This window comes from Aedes albopictus, chromosome 3, assembly GCF_035046485.1.
Source record: "Aedes albopictus strain Foshan chromosome 3, AalbF5, whole genome shotgun sequence".
NCBI lineage: Eukaryota > Metazoa > Arthropoda > Insecta > Diptera > Culicidae > Aedes > Aedes albopictus.
In genome coordinates, this window is record NC_085138.1 from 400477029 (window position 1) to 400492413 (window position 15385).

A 15385-nucleotide genomic window follows, 5' to 3' on the forward strand; every position below is an offset into this window, starting at 1 on the left:
CGTTAGCCGCTGGGAAGGGTCACCTTCTGTGACTCTCTCCTCAGCCAACGGTAGCTGTGGCTGAACCGCCATTAGTTACATGGTCATATCCACTGTATACACTTGATAGACCTCGTGATTCATGTGACTGCGCCAGATGCCGTTTTGTTCATGTATGTGGCAACCCTAATCCCACCTTATGCATTTGACAGAAGCCAACATCTATCGTGTATCCACAATGGAATCCTTTATGGATACACAAATGTTTACATACAAGATGTTGGATTCTTAAAAATGCCGGCCCCACACCCTGGTGGTTTTGTTTTTTACCATCGAATATTGTTCGCAGCACCTTACGTCCAAAACACTAAACGCTTTCCGGTCGACTTCCTTCAACGTCCAAATCTTATGACCGTATATAGCAACCGGGAGGATCAGGTCTTATACAATGCAAATTTTGTCTACGTCTGAGACCCACGAGATTTGAACTGTATTACAAGTTTTATTTATATGTCCCATTTTAACTTGTAAATATTGTCCCAAATTAAATACATATTTGTAGTGCTCTGGCGTATTAGAGCATCATGAGATCTCATCATTTTCTTTGATGGCTTATATTCAGGTCATTTCGGGCAATGACCAACTAGAAGTAGACCCTTGTGTGTAGACCCTTCCCTATCAGAGACATCAAAGTGTAGACGTCTCATATTAAAACGAGATTCAGTATGCCCACTAAAGCCTTCAGTACACGCTTTGCCAAGTGTGCAAATTTTTCCGCACGCATAATCCAACAGGCCAACAGTGGTCTCAACATCGGAAATTGCTATCCACTTGGGTAACAGGACAAAATGTTAGCTCTGTGTTGTATATGTCCATATGTGATGTCCTAGTTTATGCCTTTTCACCTCGCGGGTAACATTATTGTCGCACTTCGTTAGAGATCCGAGATACATACCTTTTTTTAGCTTTTAGTAGATTTTTTTTTACTTGAAACACTAGGCAAAATAAAATAAAAACTCAAGTATTAGGTACCTCACTCTTGCAAAAGAAACATTCAAAAATGAATAACTTCTAAGACCTAGTAAAGACGAGCAAATTCCTTTTAATTCTACTATTTACTTGTGCTTATCTTCGGACAGATAGGGCTATTTCATCTGAGCCTAAAAGACTTCTTCAATGTCGAGTGCTCGACCACCCAACAGCTGACTGTTTTGACGCTGAACAGAGAGTTTTAAAAGGATGATTTCTTTCCAACATATGAAATAGCTATAAGAAATACTTTCGATTGTTTCTAAAACAATAATTTAATATACTTCATAAGTGTTTTGCTTTTGCTTACAAAAAAGTACATATATTCAATTGCTGGTACTTGTTCGCTAACAATATGATCGAGATGTAATCATAGTGCTTTAGTATCATAGTATCCTAGGGTGTCAGGGAGTTGGTTGAGACTTACCTTGCACTATTAGCCACGGTGCAGCACTATGCCGAAGAGATAACACTTTCGCTAGTTGTAATGATATTCGTCCAATTGGTTGGTATGTACTTTAATATCTCGTATTAGCGAGGGATTGCCGCCAAAATTAATCCCCCACTCGCCCACAGATCGGTCGCTCTCCTTCTCTCATGCGCAGAGTTTATCGGTTTTATGTTATTTATATGGTACAAACTTAGCTTACTAGAAGTTGATCGGCTTGCCGAAGCTGGCTGCCGTATGGGCCTCTCGTAGCGCTTCCGCACATGTGGGATGGGCATGGCAGACACGGGCAACATCTTCCGCGGACGCTCCGTATTCCATAGCGAGGACAGACTCGTTAATCAGCTCACCAGCGGCCTGCGGAAAGATCATTAAATTTTTGTTAGAAATTCTTATTTTACCCATTAGGGAACGTCCATACATTACGTCACGCTTTGAAGGGGGAGGGGGGTTCAGCAAAGTGTGACGACCCATACATAAATTTAATAGTTCTCGAACAAAAAGTGTGACATGAGGGGAAGGGGGGTTGAAAATGGACATTTTTGCGTGACGTAATTTATGGACGTTCCCTTAGGTTCATTGTATCTCTCAATTGAAATCTTTCAATAATGTTGCTATCATTAATCATGATTTAAAAAACAAACATAGGTAGTTTTATGAAAAACAGGAGGAATCCCAGGAAAAAATCCAGAATGAATTATTGGAGGAATCCCAGGAGCATTCCCGAAAGGAGTCCCGGGACGAATCCCTGAAGGAATCTCGGGAAGAATCCCTGAAGGAATCTCGGGAAGAATCCCGCCAAGAGCTCTGCTGAATCTTGTAAGGAATCTCCGGATAGTTTCCAAATAACAATCTATGAATGAATCGCGGAGGAAATTTCGAAATGAATTCCGGAAGATACCATGGAGGAATTATTTGAGAATTTAGGGAAGAATCCTTCTTAGAACCCCGGTGATGAATCTCACCGCAGACAGTATACTTCAATAATGCGTAAAATTCTGTATATTCTTCTCAAAACTATTGACGGATATGGATTAAGTAGGAAACAAAAACTCACCGGTCCAATAATATGCACGCCAAGCACGCGATCAGTCTGCTTATCTGCCAGAACCTTGACGAACCCATCGGTATCATTGTTAGTCTTGGCACGAGAGTTGGCCATGAACGGGAACTTGCCAACGTTGTAGGCAATGCCCTCATTCTTAAGTTCCTCCTCGTTCTTGCCAACCCATGCCACTTCCGGATGGGTATACACCACACTTGGAACGCAGTTGTAGTCGATATGGACGTGGCCTCCCTGCATACCTTCCACGCACACGATACCCTCATCTTCGGCCTTGTGGGCCAGCATGGGACCATGGATACAGTCTCCGATGGCGTAGATACTCGGAACAATCGTCTGGAACACACTGTTCACTGGGACACGGCCTCGATCATCCTTGACGATTCCAACGTTCTCCAGGCCAAGACCTTCGGTGTACGGACGACGACCCACAGAAACCAGCAAGACGTCGAATTCCAGCTCCTGCTTGCTACCATCCTTGACATTTTCAACACTAACGATCACTCCGTTTCCGGATTTTGATGCAGCGACGACCTTTGTTCCTAGCAGGAATTTGAAGCCCTGCTTCGTCAGGATCTTCTGGAAGCTCTTGGAAACTTCCTGATCGATTCCGGCACCGCCAATCGAGGTCAAGAATTCAATGGCGGTTACCTCGGCTCCCAGACGACCCCAGACGGAACCCAACTCCAAACCGATAACTCCAGCTCCGATCAGTCCCATGCGTTTCGGGACCTCCTTCAGCTTCAGGGCTCCGGTAGACGATACGATCGTTTCCTCGTCGATCTCGATGCCCGGGAACGGAGTAACTTCCGAGCCGGTGGCAATCATGATGTTCTTGGCGTTGACCACCTCCTCACTGCCATCGGCCATCTTGGCAACAACAGTGTTCGGTCCGGTAATAGTACCGAACCCATTGACGTGGGTGACCTTGTTTTTCTTGAACAGCTGGGCGATTCCACCGGTCAGCGATTTGACGGCTTTCGATTTCTGGTCCATCAAAACGCTAAGGTCCAGGCGCACGTTATCGACCAGGACACCACGGGAGGCCAGGTCACCCGAGTGGGCCATATGGTAGTAGTGCGAGTTGTTCAGCAGGGCTTTCGACGGGATGCAACCCACATTAAGGCAGGTACCGCCAAGGGTGTCGTTCTTCTCAATGCAGACGGTCTGGAGTAGAAAGAAAAAAAAATAATTCAATCAATTCTAAGTCATCCAGCAGAAAATAAATAACAATCATTCCGACGATCTTCACTGATAATTCTTCGAAAATCTACTAACATTCCAAGACCCAATTAAAAAAACAACAAGTAATGAAGTTGCAAGCAGATAGTAGACCCCTAGTGATAAGTGCAGAAACTGTTCATGTTCTTCTTGATACTCGATAACAACAATTAAAAAACCCGATTTAATCCACCTATGGTGAACAGAACCCTTCTTACACTTATTAAAACTATTGTTGTATTATTTGTATTTAACATATTTATTTTGTGTGATGGACCAAAAGTTCTAGAAAATATTGTGGATTTGGCATCTAGTGGATTGGTTTCTAAAATAGCATCATGGACCATGGACTAAACTACCAGAAATGCCAGACACCTTCTAGAATCTTGTGTGAAATTAAAAAAAAAATAGCTTACATATTCTGGAATATTGTATCTTTTGTTAACTGCCAAAAGATCTTGTATCGATTAACAATAGGGTAAGAAAATCAGCGAGATACACTTTGTCTAATATCTCTTAATCAGTCGATTAAATTAGCTCCGAAGTACTTGGTATTCGTGGTTATGGTGTAAAAAGGACAAACATGATATATCTACTAAGTTAATCAGTTTTGGCATTAGCTAGTTATTTTGGCTGTTCGGTTCTTGCATTTTTCCCACAATATATAAATTTAAAGCTTTCATTTAACATATTGTTAGTTTTCATAAAATTCCTGTGTATTTGTAATTTGCTATTTATAACTTTGTTGAAAACAATTACCTGCTAGTATACACTTTGTATGAGGACAGCATTATTTATTGAAAAATAATTTCCCATGGACTGGTCAAAAACTTATCTTGCATTACAAGTGAATATAATAATAAAAAAGAATTTATTGAAATACTCTTCGTAAGATATCTCAGTAATCAAATGTCGAATCGAAATAAAATTTCAGGGCCTTATACAAGGATATTGTAGCTTTCATTTGGTGCTTAGAGAACCCAAATCAGATGACAGACGGCTGAGATATTTATTATGGTACCCTTGGTCAAAAATCTCTCAAAAAGTTAACCTGTATTACTCTCAAGTACTCTTTGAAAGATATCTCGGTAACCAAATGTCCAATCCTAATGAAATTGTATAGGGTTCTACTAAAATGTTGTAGCTTTCATTTGGTGTCAGGATAACCAAAATCGGTTGACAGACGGCTAAGATATTTATTATGATACACTTGGACAAAAATCTCAAAAAGTTTAGTTGTATAAATCCTAAGTACTCTTCGAAAGATATCTCTGTAACCAAATGTCCAATCGAAATAAAACTTCTGGGCGACCTACTAGGATGCTGTAGCTTTCATTCTGTGCCAAAAGAACTCAAATCAATTGACAAACGGCCGAAATATTTATTATGATACACTTGGTCAAAAATCTTAAAAAGTTTAGATGTATGACTAAAAAGTACTCTTCGAGGGATATCTCGGTAACCAAAAGTCCAATCGAAAAAAAATTCAATAGCGTTCTACTAGGATGTAGTAGCTTTCATTTGCTTCCAAGAGAACTCAAATCGGTTGACAGACGGCTGAGAAACGTGCGTGACTTTTTTTTTGTAACGCACATACACACACACACACATACAGACATTTGCTCAGTTCGTCGAGCTGAGTTCATTGGTATATGAGACTCGGCCCTCCGGGCCTCGGATCGAAAGTCGGTTTTTCGAGCGATATTTATACCCTTCTTATGGGTGTAAGAAGGGTAAAAAGGTAATTTCTTAAGATTTTTAAACGAAAACTATCAACAATTTTGCCGCAAATCGTGTAAGAAATTTAAAAAGTGTCTTAAAAAAACACTATTAGAGTTTAGCAAGAATCTTCGATTAAATGTTCAGAGAATCATGAGAACCTTAAAAGACACTTTCCCAAAACATAAACACCAAGAAGTTTCTTCAAATACATCAACGGGCTACCGGAGGTCTCTAAAAAATCATTCAGCGATAGTACAAAAACCGCCAAAGATTCCAGTAGAATCCTTTCTATGAATTCGAAAATCTATTACTACAATTAGTACAAATTTTACGGTGTCAAAATCAATTCGTAACCCAAGAAACGGCACTGGCTGAATAAAGTTTTCTTAAACTGACGTTTAATAAAGAATGGTTTATTCAACTAGTAAACGCTAATTATTTTGCTTGGATTTTTTTTTCTAGCGAAAATTTGTAGTACAGTAAGGAGATTTTGCAATGGCAAGGCCTAGTAAATACTCTAATAATAGGACGCAACCAATAACATACTAGTTTGAAAGTAGTGAGCTTCATTTTTGTATGGTGAGATGATCAATTCCCAATTTCTGCAATGAAATGGTGCAAATCGTGTGGGTATTATGATTTCTTGCCTAAATTAATTTGTGGGCTACGTGGCCGAGCGATTAGCGGCGTCAGTCGTTTAGGTGTCTCGTAAGCCTCGGAGTGGTGGGTTCGATTCCCGCTCCAGTCGGGGAAAACTTTTCGTCGGACGAAAAAATCTCCACTGGGCCACTGGGTGTTATATGTGTTGTCCGTTGTCAAATGTTAGTATTGTTCAGTCTGTAGAGGCCACAAGGTCGAAGACGGTGTAATTGTCTTTTTTTAATGCTGTTTGAGCAAAAGTTTTGGTAACTGTATTATTGTATTATTTATTTCTTGCAACTTCAATTTCAAATTCCTCTCAGGATTATACGAAAAAAATTCCAAATAACTTCAGGCATTCATTAAACTATTCATCAAAAAAGTTGCAAGGAAATCTCCTGAAAATCCAGGTGGCGGTAGTAAGCAAACGTCAAACAAGAGCAAAAGCGATGCCAGTGCCACGTGTAGGCAATCAAATTACTACTGCATGTTTGAATCAGCCGTTAAAAAGGTGATCGATGGGAGACGAGCAGAGTGTGATGTCTGTTTTTCTGTGAGAGCGGTTTTGATCGCATGGGAAAAGGGCACCTATTCGGCATTCGAGCAAACATACGCTTGATCATCATCCTGCGTTCAACTAGACCGTCTGATCGTCATCCGATTTTCGACTGGTTATCGTTAAGGTACACAGTGAATACAATTTCACTGCGCAAATTTCAGCTATGAACGAGAAAACTGATTTCGCATTTTTAATGATGACAATTACATCAATGACGAATTCTTCAACCTTAAGGGGCGCGACCGTAACAGTTTTCAGACGCTTACGGGATGAAGTTTGGGTTCAGTGTACGCGAAGCTGTGATACGTAGAACCGTTGATGCATTTCATTGCATACTGTTTCATTATTCCCATGTAAGAATTCACGGTGATAGATTGTGATCAGCAAGAAGCAGTGTAACATGATGGAGCCTGGAGAATACCTAATCGGATATTTTACACTACATAATCGGTAACTGGTTGGCTTTTCCGATGCGTTCGTTTACTCGAAAAATTCCTATTTCGTCCATAACAGGAAATAACAACGCATACAGTTGACTTATCTTGAGTGGATTTGCCCATTGATTCTTCCTTAGATATTGCACTGAACTTCGAAAGCAACGCTTCTTCATCTGGATAAACTTCAGTTTGCACCTCTGCTTCCTGAAGATTCTCCTGTAACAGCGTCCTGCCCCCACTTCGTAGCCTCGTCGGCGACATTGAATTTGCTGGGTATCCATCTGTCCACTCGAATTCATTCGTTGTCGTAAGGATTTTAGTAGCTACAAATGGACGATATTTACGATGATCAATTACGATCGATAACAAAAATGTGTCCAAAGCGGCTGCCAGCAGTTCCAAACGCAGAATCGGAACGCACTTTAACGTGCATTGCGGTTATTATACCCATACAAGCACGCTGAGCGTCTCATTCAAAAAGTGTGACATAGGGGTGAGGGGGGTTGAAAATGGGCATTTTTTGCGTGACGTAATTGATGGAAAGCTGAGTTTTAGCGGGTTTCAGCAAACCTCAAACGATCGTTTTTACCCATTTTTGGCGATATGTTCAATAAGTTTTACCATAATTTTCCGGTAACTTTACCAAAGGTTTCTTCTGAAGTTCAATCAAAATGTTTCCCAGAAAATCTGTAAGAAAATTTTCTGTAATCATTGGATAAATAAATGCCAGTAGAAGAGAAAGAGACTAAAGCAATGTCCATGAGATTTTGTTGGAATCTATAGAAGAATTTCTGCTGGAAATACTGAATGAAATTACGTAGGAATCTCTGAATAAACTCCGCTGGAATATATTAAAATCCGGGAGACATTTCAGCAAGAATTTTCAATGGAAATTCTTGTAAGATTTCCTGGAGTAGTTTGTGAAATAATGCCTGAATGAATTTGTGGAGAATCACAGTATAAATTTTCGAAATAATATTTTTTTTTTGCTAGGTTTCTAGCTGCACTCTGAATAGAGTTGAAACCTCTACACTAGACCCGAAGATAGGAAAGAGAACGTAATCTTTCAGAAGCAGTTTGATATCCATTAAGACACTGTTGCAACTGACTCGGAAAGCTACGGTAGAAAATTGGAAAGTTTTCAATTGGTCAGTCAGTCAGGATTTGCCTATGTAGTGTTATGGTCACACGGTTTGTGTTTGTCTTCTTGTTTGATTTTGTGATACGTTTTACTTCTCGTTAAATCAGTTGTCGTATGTTTGTTTTTTTTTTTTTCATCGAATTGATCGAACCCTGTATGTTAAAATATAGTCGATCCTGTGTCAAATTGTTTTCTTGATTTCGCTAATCGTTTTCTACTTCTCTGTGTTCATCTCTTGTGTCATTAAATTGTCATCGGTCCAAAACCCACAGAAACACGTAACTGAACTTCTGATATTTTTCTTCTGGTGTCATAATACCGTCTAAGAGATGAACAAAAATACGCCAGTTGGTCAGTTGATTGCAATAAAATTTTAAAATAATAGAGATTTCATGTCAACTTTCATCCCGCTACAAACACTATGAAAAATATTCAAATTCGTTCAATTGTTCTATCGGTCCTACCTAGATAAACCATGTCATTTTCTCAAGCGTAGCCTAGAAATGTCAACCTAGTCATACACAAGTAACGTTGTTCAGTTAATAAAAAGCAGTCAGTTTTTGTCCAAAATGTCACGTCGAACGCATTGACGTCAACAATGCGTTTAAGTGTTCGCACGTTAGCTTTGAATCTATCAGCACAATTAAGTGCTGCAAATCTCCTTCCCACTATTGATTCTTCGGTCGATTTTAATTGCTTTTTTTAAAGAAAATATGACCAACTAACATTGTAAAAAATCGAAAAAGCGACTACGACATTAATAAATTACTAATCAAAATCAACCGAGAAACGTGGGAAATAGATCTTGTACCGACTTTTCGAACCCTCTAAGCAGAATACCCTCTTTGAATGAATGTAATCAGTTTTGTACCTTTTAATTCCGCCCTATGTTGCTTATCCTTTGACAGATACGCGTATTTCGACTACCACTTGTAATCTTCCTCAGTGTCAGTTATCCAGTAGAGTGGACAACTGACACTGAGGAACATTACAAGTGGTAGTCGAAATACGCGTATCTGTCAAAGGATAAGCAACATAGGGCGGAATTAAAAGGTACGAAACTGATTACACTCATTCAAAGTGGGAAATAGAGCCCAAACAACATTTTGAAGTCAGCTGGCTGTGAAAGATTCCAAAACCTGTCACAAATCCTGTAGTGCTTTTATTACGATTTGTAACGATCATCAAAACCATCTCAAATCCAACCGACTTGGAACTATTGCTTGGGAATAGACTCTACTGAGCCCCAGCGGTTCCTCCGTGTTTATCGAGCATGTCTAATGCATATGATCAGCCATACTCCATCTGCAGCAGCCGGTTCGTGATGAACCGTTGGAGGCGCATTAAAGTGTTAAAAAGGTGATATGTTTCACTAAAGAACCTTACATTACAATAATCAAAATGAAACTCCTTCACTTTAATACCGTCAACCCCTGCGAACTTGGCCAGGGAAAAAACCCCGGAAGGTTTTATGAAGAAATTTCTGATGGAATCCATGGAAGGCTTTCTAAAGAAGATTTTGGAGAAATTTGGTATAAATTCATTGGCAGTTTTTCCAACGGAATACCTAGAGAAATTTCTGAAAGCAATTCCAAATTTATTCGAATGAGTGTAATCAGTTTCGTACCTTTTAATTCCGCCCTATGTTACAACATAGGACGGAATTCAAAGATACGAAACTGATTACACACATTCGAAGAGGGTATCGAAAAGTCGGTACAAGATCCAAATTTATTGTTTTCTGGAGGAATTCATGAGGATATTCTAGGGGAATTCTAGCAGAAATTTACGTCTCTAGTCAACATGGAACATTTCGGAATGAATCAATGGAAGGTGATGATTAACCTGGGCTTGTAAGGGGCATATCTGCAAGTAAAAAGAAAATTGTGTTAAGTACTGTTCCTTTGAATCCACTAAGAATTTGCTTCTTTTGACAGATACGTATTTCGACCTCAACTGTAAGGTCGTCTTCAGTGTCTTGTACTTGACTCGACTGACTTGACTGACTGAGTCGAGTCAAGTACAAGACACTGAAGACGACCTTACAGTTGAGGTAGAAATACGAATCTGTCAAAGGATGCAAATTCTTAGTGGAATTCAAAGGAACAGTACTTGACACGATTTTCTTTTTACTTACAATGGAAGGTTTTCTAAGCGATATTAGAGCTTTTTCTTTCTAAAGGATTATATAAAAGACTTTCTGAAGGAAACGTTGGTCAAATTACTAAAGAAATTTATAGGGTAATTCATCCGATCATGGAGGAGTTAAGCACTGGGTTCATGTTTAAACCACAATTGTATCGCCCAACCAAACTTTTTACATTATTGAATGGATCATTGAAGCCGACTTTTCCGCTACTTACCGCATCAAAACAAAAGCGCCACCATATATGGACGGTAACACAGTGACAGCAGTCGAGTTACGTCAAACACATAAGGCTACGGTGGCGCTATCTGTTCATTTCATAGCGGCCGTTTTAGTTATTTTAGTGATCCATTGAAAATAATAAAATCTATCCTTTATCTACGGGAAAATAACAAAATGTTGCCACTTTGAGGTTGTTATGAGCATTTTATTCGTTTTTATCTGAAAGAACATTGTATTTCTAATGTTGCGGTATTTGTTCCTATTGTTGCGGTATCCCATTGAATACCACCGTGAGAATAAATTTATTAAATTTAGGTCCATTACACAGCGCAACATTTTTTTGTCTCAAGAGCAAACTTATGTGTCTCTGACAGATTTTGAGCCGCTGAATCCGAATCTGGGCTCAGATTTGCTCCAACACGTCAGAATTTTGAGCTATACCTAAATTTATGGGGCAAAATATGCGATTTTGAGCTTTTTTGACTGCCAGTCATCAATCATGGAAATATTTGTTTTAGGCAATCAATCAAAAGGTAAATTGGTCAATTAACATCTAAATTAACGACTCATGTAAAATAATTCGTTTTACCATTTATTTAAGATAGGTACGATATTTCCCATACAAGTCACCTTCCAAAAGTTGCATGCAAGTTTACATACTAACATAAAATGCTTAAATCTATTAAATTTGATTTGGTAAAACGAAATATTCTGCATGAGTCGTTAATTGACCAATTTACCTTTTGATTACTTAAAAAAAATATGTCCATGCTTAATGGCTGGCAGTCAAAAAAGCCCAAAATCGCATATTTTGCCCTATAAATTAGGGTATAGCTCAAAATTGTGACGTGCCTGAAAAAATCTGAGCCCGGATTCGGATTCAGCGGCCCAAAATCTGTCAGAGACACATAAGTTTGCCTTTGAGACAGACCAAAAGTTAATTTTTGTTACGCTGTTTTATCCTCATTGCCTATACAACACTAGGTATGGACATCATCTTCCTTGACCGGAATGGTCAAAAAATTTTGCACGGCAAGCTCCATTTGGTTTGATGTTTCTTCGCAGCTCTGTACTGGGGTAGGAAAAAGGCAACACTTGTTCATTTCTTCAGCAATTCCTTGCCTGAATTTTTCATGCATGAGGCCAAGACATTTCTTGCGATCTGCGTACTAGCCATTACTCTGGACATATTCTACAATTAGACGGCCAAAAAATTTTTCAAGACCGTGAAGTATTGTTTGTTTGGTTCATTGATCATTATCCGTAGCTTCCAATCTGTGAATTTGTTCCCAGTCAAATTCCAAATTTTGACTGTGTGACCTCGACCTCTGTGTTGATAGCAAACGCACAGCAACTAATCAAGCATAAACGAAATACTTTGTCTTCCACTTTCTCTAATCTGCACAGTAAATAGGCTCGATTCAATAATGAATGATACAATAATGTTACTGATAAGTGATAACAACTCCGCAATCATCGATCCAAGCAATCCAAAAACAAACTCATCGCTCGTAGCTAGAGCAGTTGCATGCGCGTAGGGGGAAATCAGTATAATACGCGTCAGTGGGATGAATAAACAAACCCCAATATTTCCCTATCCATGCTTCTCTGTATCGTGTTTGTTTAGGAGAGTAAGAAAAAAGAAAAGGCTAGACTCGCCAGTGACTAAAAGATAGAATTTTTAATCTTTTAAATCACTAAAACAAAGTTTTACAAAACAAAAGTTATTAAAATAAAATTATTTTAACCATTTCTGTTTCAAAAATGCAACAAAGTTGCATAACTGGACAGGAATATCTATTTAGTCATAGGCATAGTAGCTAGCCAATCTGACTGTTGGCCAAATTACCCCATTGACGAAATTATCCCGACGTCCCCTATTCACTTGCGAAATTTATTCTTGTTGAGGCTACACCGCCATGAGCATCTGGGCGTACCTTTGCAGCGATGCCCTGCTGGGTCCAGAACTTTTCAAATGCATCCCATTGAACGGCAGCTAATAAATGATAAATGATAAAAAAAAATCGTATCGCGACATTATTTGCTTGACAGTTTTTAGTATTTGGAAGAAAATATATTTACACTTGATGAACCGGGAACTAGAATGGACATTCTAAAGCATTTCATGGCTAAAACGAGTCATTCCTTATCCTTATGCGACGCGTGTTACACCGATCTCCCCTAGTAAGCTTCGCCTTCGAGCGGCTCGTCGTATGAGGAGCGTATGATGAATGACGTAAACAACATTTTTAATTATTTCACCGTCAGCTCATTCTGGAGACCATCTGATCTCCCAACGACACGACGATTAGTCCCATCCCGCTTCACTCACCTTCATTCCCAGCTGGGCAGCCTTGATGGAGGCGACATAACCACCGGGACCGGAACCGATCACCACCAGGTCAGCGTCGTGCGTCGTCGAGTAGAACCGACCGTAGAGCGCTCCGAGAATGGCTCCATGATTGCGCAAACCAGCGGCCGCATTGCCCTACAACAAATGGGGACACAGAACAAACACAGAAGATTATCAACCTGCGTGGTCGCCGCAATTCGTTACAAAACGCCTAATCCCTTCGCTCGCGCACATTCGCGCAAATATTGTTCAATCTTTCCACCTATTTCTGTCTTGTCTGTCTCTTGTTGCATAATCGATTTTGCTCTGCTCCGACATCCGATTTCGATTGGGACGTGACTAACCTTGGCAGCCAGGTTCACCAAATGCCGAATGTTGCACTGCATATTTTTACTGGTAAAGGAATTACGCGACGGCAGCAGCAAGAACAGTCCGGGCCGGGAAACAATGCACTCTCGAAAACGAAAACCGGAAGAATATCGTCGTCGCGGTCGGAACAGAAGGAATGATTAATCACTCTTCAGATCAGATAGAGGCACCAGCCAGAGCACTTCCAGAAGCACACACACTCGCCTGTCTTCGTGTTCGTTGTGTCGTCTGACAGCGCAGCGATGCGTTTTGTTCGGGTCGTTTTTCGCTTTCTTTTTGGACACGTTTTGACATTTTAACGGCTGATGTTTGAGCGAATGACAGCAGAAAGAAGAAACGATGCAACAGGGGTAGGAAGGTTGCCGTAACATTTGAAAAGAGCTGCAGCTGCAACCATGGTTGATTACGATACAGTAGACGTTTGCACGGTGAAAAACGCTTTAACTGCAATGCTTTTCAACTGCAAGTCCGCTAAGTGCAACAATCAGTTATCGCACCGCTATCCGTCAAACTGAAATGTCAACAGCGATGCGATGTTTTTTTTGCATGCACTTTTGATGCAGTGCGATTGGCACATTGGCTGCATTCTGCAGCAACTGACAATCAATTGACGTCTGTCAGTTGTTGCAGTTATCGAATTTCATTCGGTAAGTGAAACGTAAACATGTTGCAGTTATCGAACGTCTACTGTACTCTTAGGCGCTGTCCATAAGCTACGCAGAGTCATTTTTGGCCATCTCAGTCACCCCACCCCCCTCCTTCCCCATCGTAGACTTTTGTCCAATCAAAGTTTTCGAAATTTGTATGCAGCGTAGACTTTGGGCAAAACAAGGGCCCTAAGGGCCGATTTCTTCACCTACCCGACTTAACGACGTAAGCCTGGTTTATCTTAAACCACACTTAAAGTTAAGCCAAATTTTTAAGCCAGGTTTAAATATTTGCATTTCTTCACACCGGTTTAGCAAATTGTGACAGTTTTCGCCGGCCGTCTCAATGTTTACCATTAAGATCTTTTGTTCTTGGTGTTCTTGGTTCACCAGCAAGTCATGTTTACACAACAAAACCAGCTGGTTCACCGTTGTTTGCGTTCATCCTTATTGTTCTCGGCGAGATTCTCGGCTACCAGCTGTTTACAGTGTATCAAACAATTGTCCGTACAGCAAGGTTTGGGTCAAAATCAGAGTCAAAATAATTTTTCATTTAGATGATAATAACTTTTTTATACGTCAATCAAAAACGTTGAAATTTTGACCAATTATAACCCATATATTAAAGCTCCATTGGTAAAATTTTGAGCGAGATGGAATAAGTTTTCCTAAAGTCATATAACTTTTAGTAACACTTATAACATTTTTGAATACATTTTTAAAACATTATATCTCAGTATGTACTTGATGAAACTTTTTCAATATTTTTCGTGTTACAGCTTATACCTAAGGCTTTCATATGCAGCTTCGTTTGAGGTGTTTTATTCACTACAAAAAATATGAAAAATCTGTATATGTTCAGAGTGTCATTTAGAAATTTATCATATTTTGATCAATTAAAGTGCCAAGTGTTTTCCGAGGGGCGATTCACTGTACTGCGTTACTGATTCGAAAATATACGAATGAAAAAAATGCACAAAAATACATCAATACACGATAAATTCAAAAATGAAGTAAAAATACGCCACATTCGGAAAAATGCACCAATTCGAAATAAAAATGCAAAAATGCACCAGTGCACGAAAAATACAATAGAAGTTCAAATTCGATTAAAATGCACAAATGCGATAGAATTCATTGTTCAATAAACGAATTCAAGAATAATTCATTGATATTGTGAAATAACGTAGAAAATTCAGCAGATGTTGATATTTACAAACACCGGGACCGGACGCCTGTCGATTCCTGAAGCTGGGAAGGATTCAAACTTCCGAAGCTTTCCTGAGTACAATCCACCAACAAACTCCACCGGAAAGTTTTTATTTCGATAGGGGACTGTAATGTTTGATAATTTTAAGACCTAATTTCAGGCAGATTAAAAGTAGCAAAATAAAAACAAATGTGTGATGC

At 39.5% G+C, this 15385-nt stretch overlaps 1 protein-coding gene across 1 annotated transcript; it reads right to left on the reverse strand.

Annotated features, from left to right (window-relative positions):
* Positions 1-1255: 1255 nt before the first annotated feature.
* Positions 1256-13589, reverse strand: LOC109426525 (dihydrolipoyl dehydrogenase, mitochondrial). Its single transcript, XM_019702059.3, has 4 exons — positions 13304-13589; positions 12939-13094; positions 2514-3686; positions 1256-1813 (listed from the first exon to the last, which is right to left on the reverse strand). The coding sequence occupies exons 1-4, from the start codon at positions 13343-13345 to the stop codon at positions 1658-1660; spliced, it is 1527 nt and encodes a 508-aa protein (XP_019557604.3). The 5' UTR covers positions 13346-13589; the 3' UTR covers positions 1256-1657.
* Positions 13590-15385: the final 1796 nt, after the last annotated feature.

Bases quoted from the DNA above. Each gene is read 5' to 3' on its own strand.
- LOC109426525 (XM_019702059.3), bottom strand. From the start codon at position 13,345: ATGCAGTGCAACATTCGGCATTTGGTGAACCTGGCTGCCAAG. The intron at 13,095-13,303 runs GTTAGTCACGTC...CATTTGTTGTAG, and splicing joins TGGTGAACCTGGCTGCCAAG to GGCAATGCGGCCGCTGGTTT. The intron at 3,687-12,938 runs GTGAGTGAAGCG...TTTCTACTCCAG, and splicing joins CTGCCCAGCTGGGAATGAAG to ACCGTCTGCATTGAGAAGAA.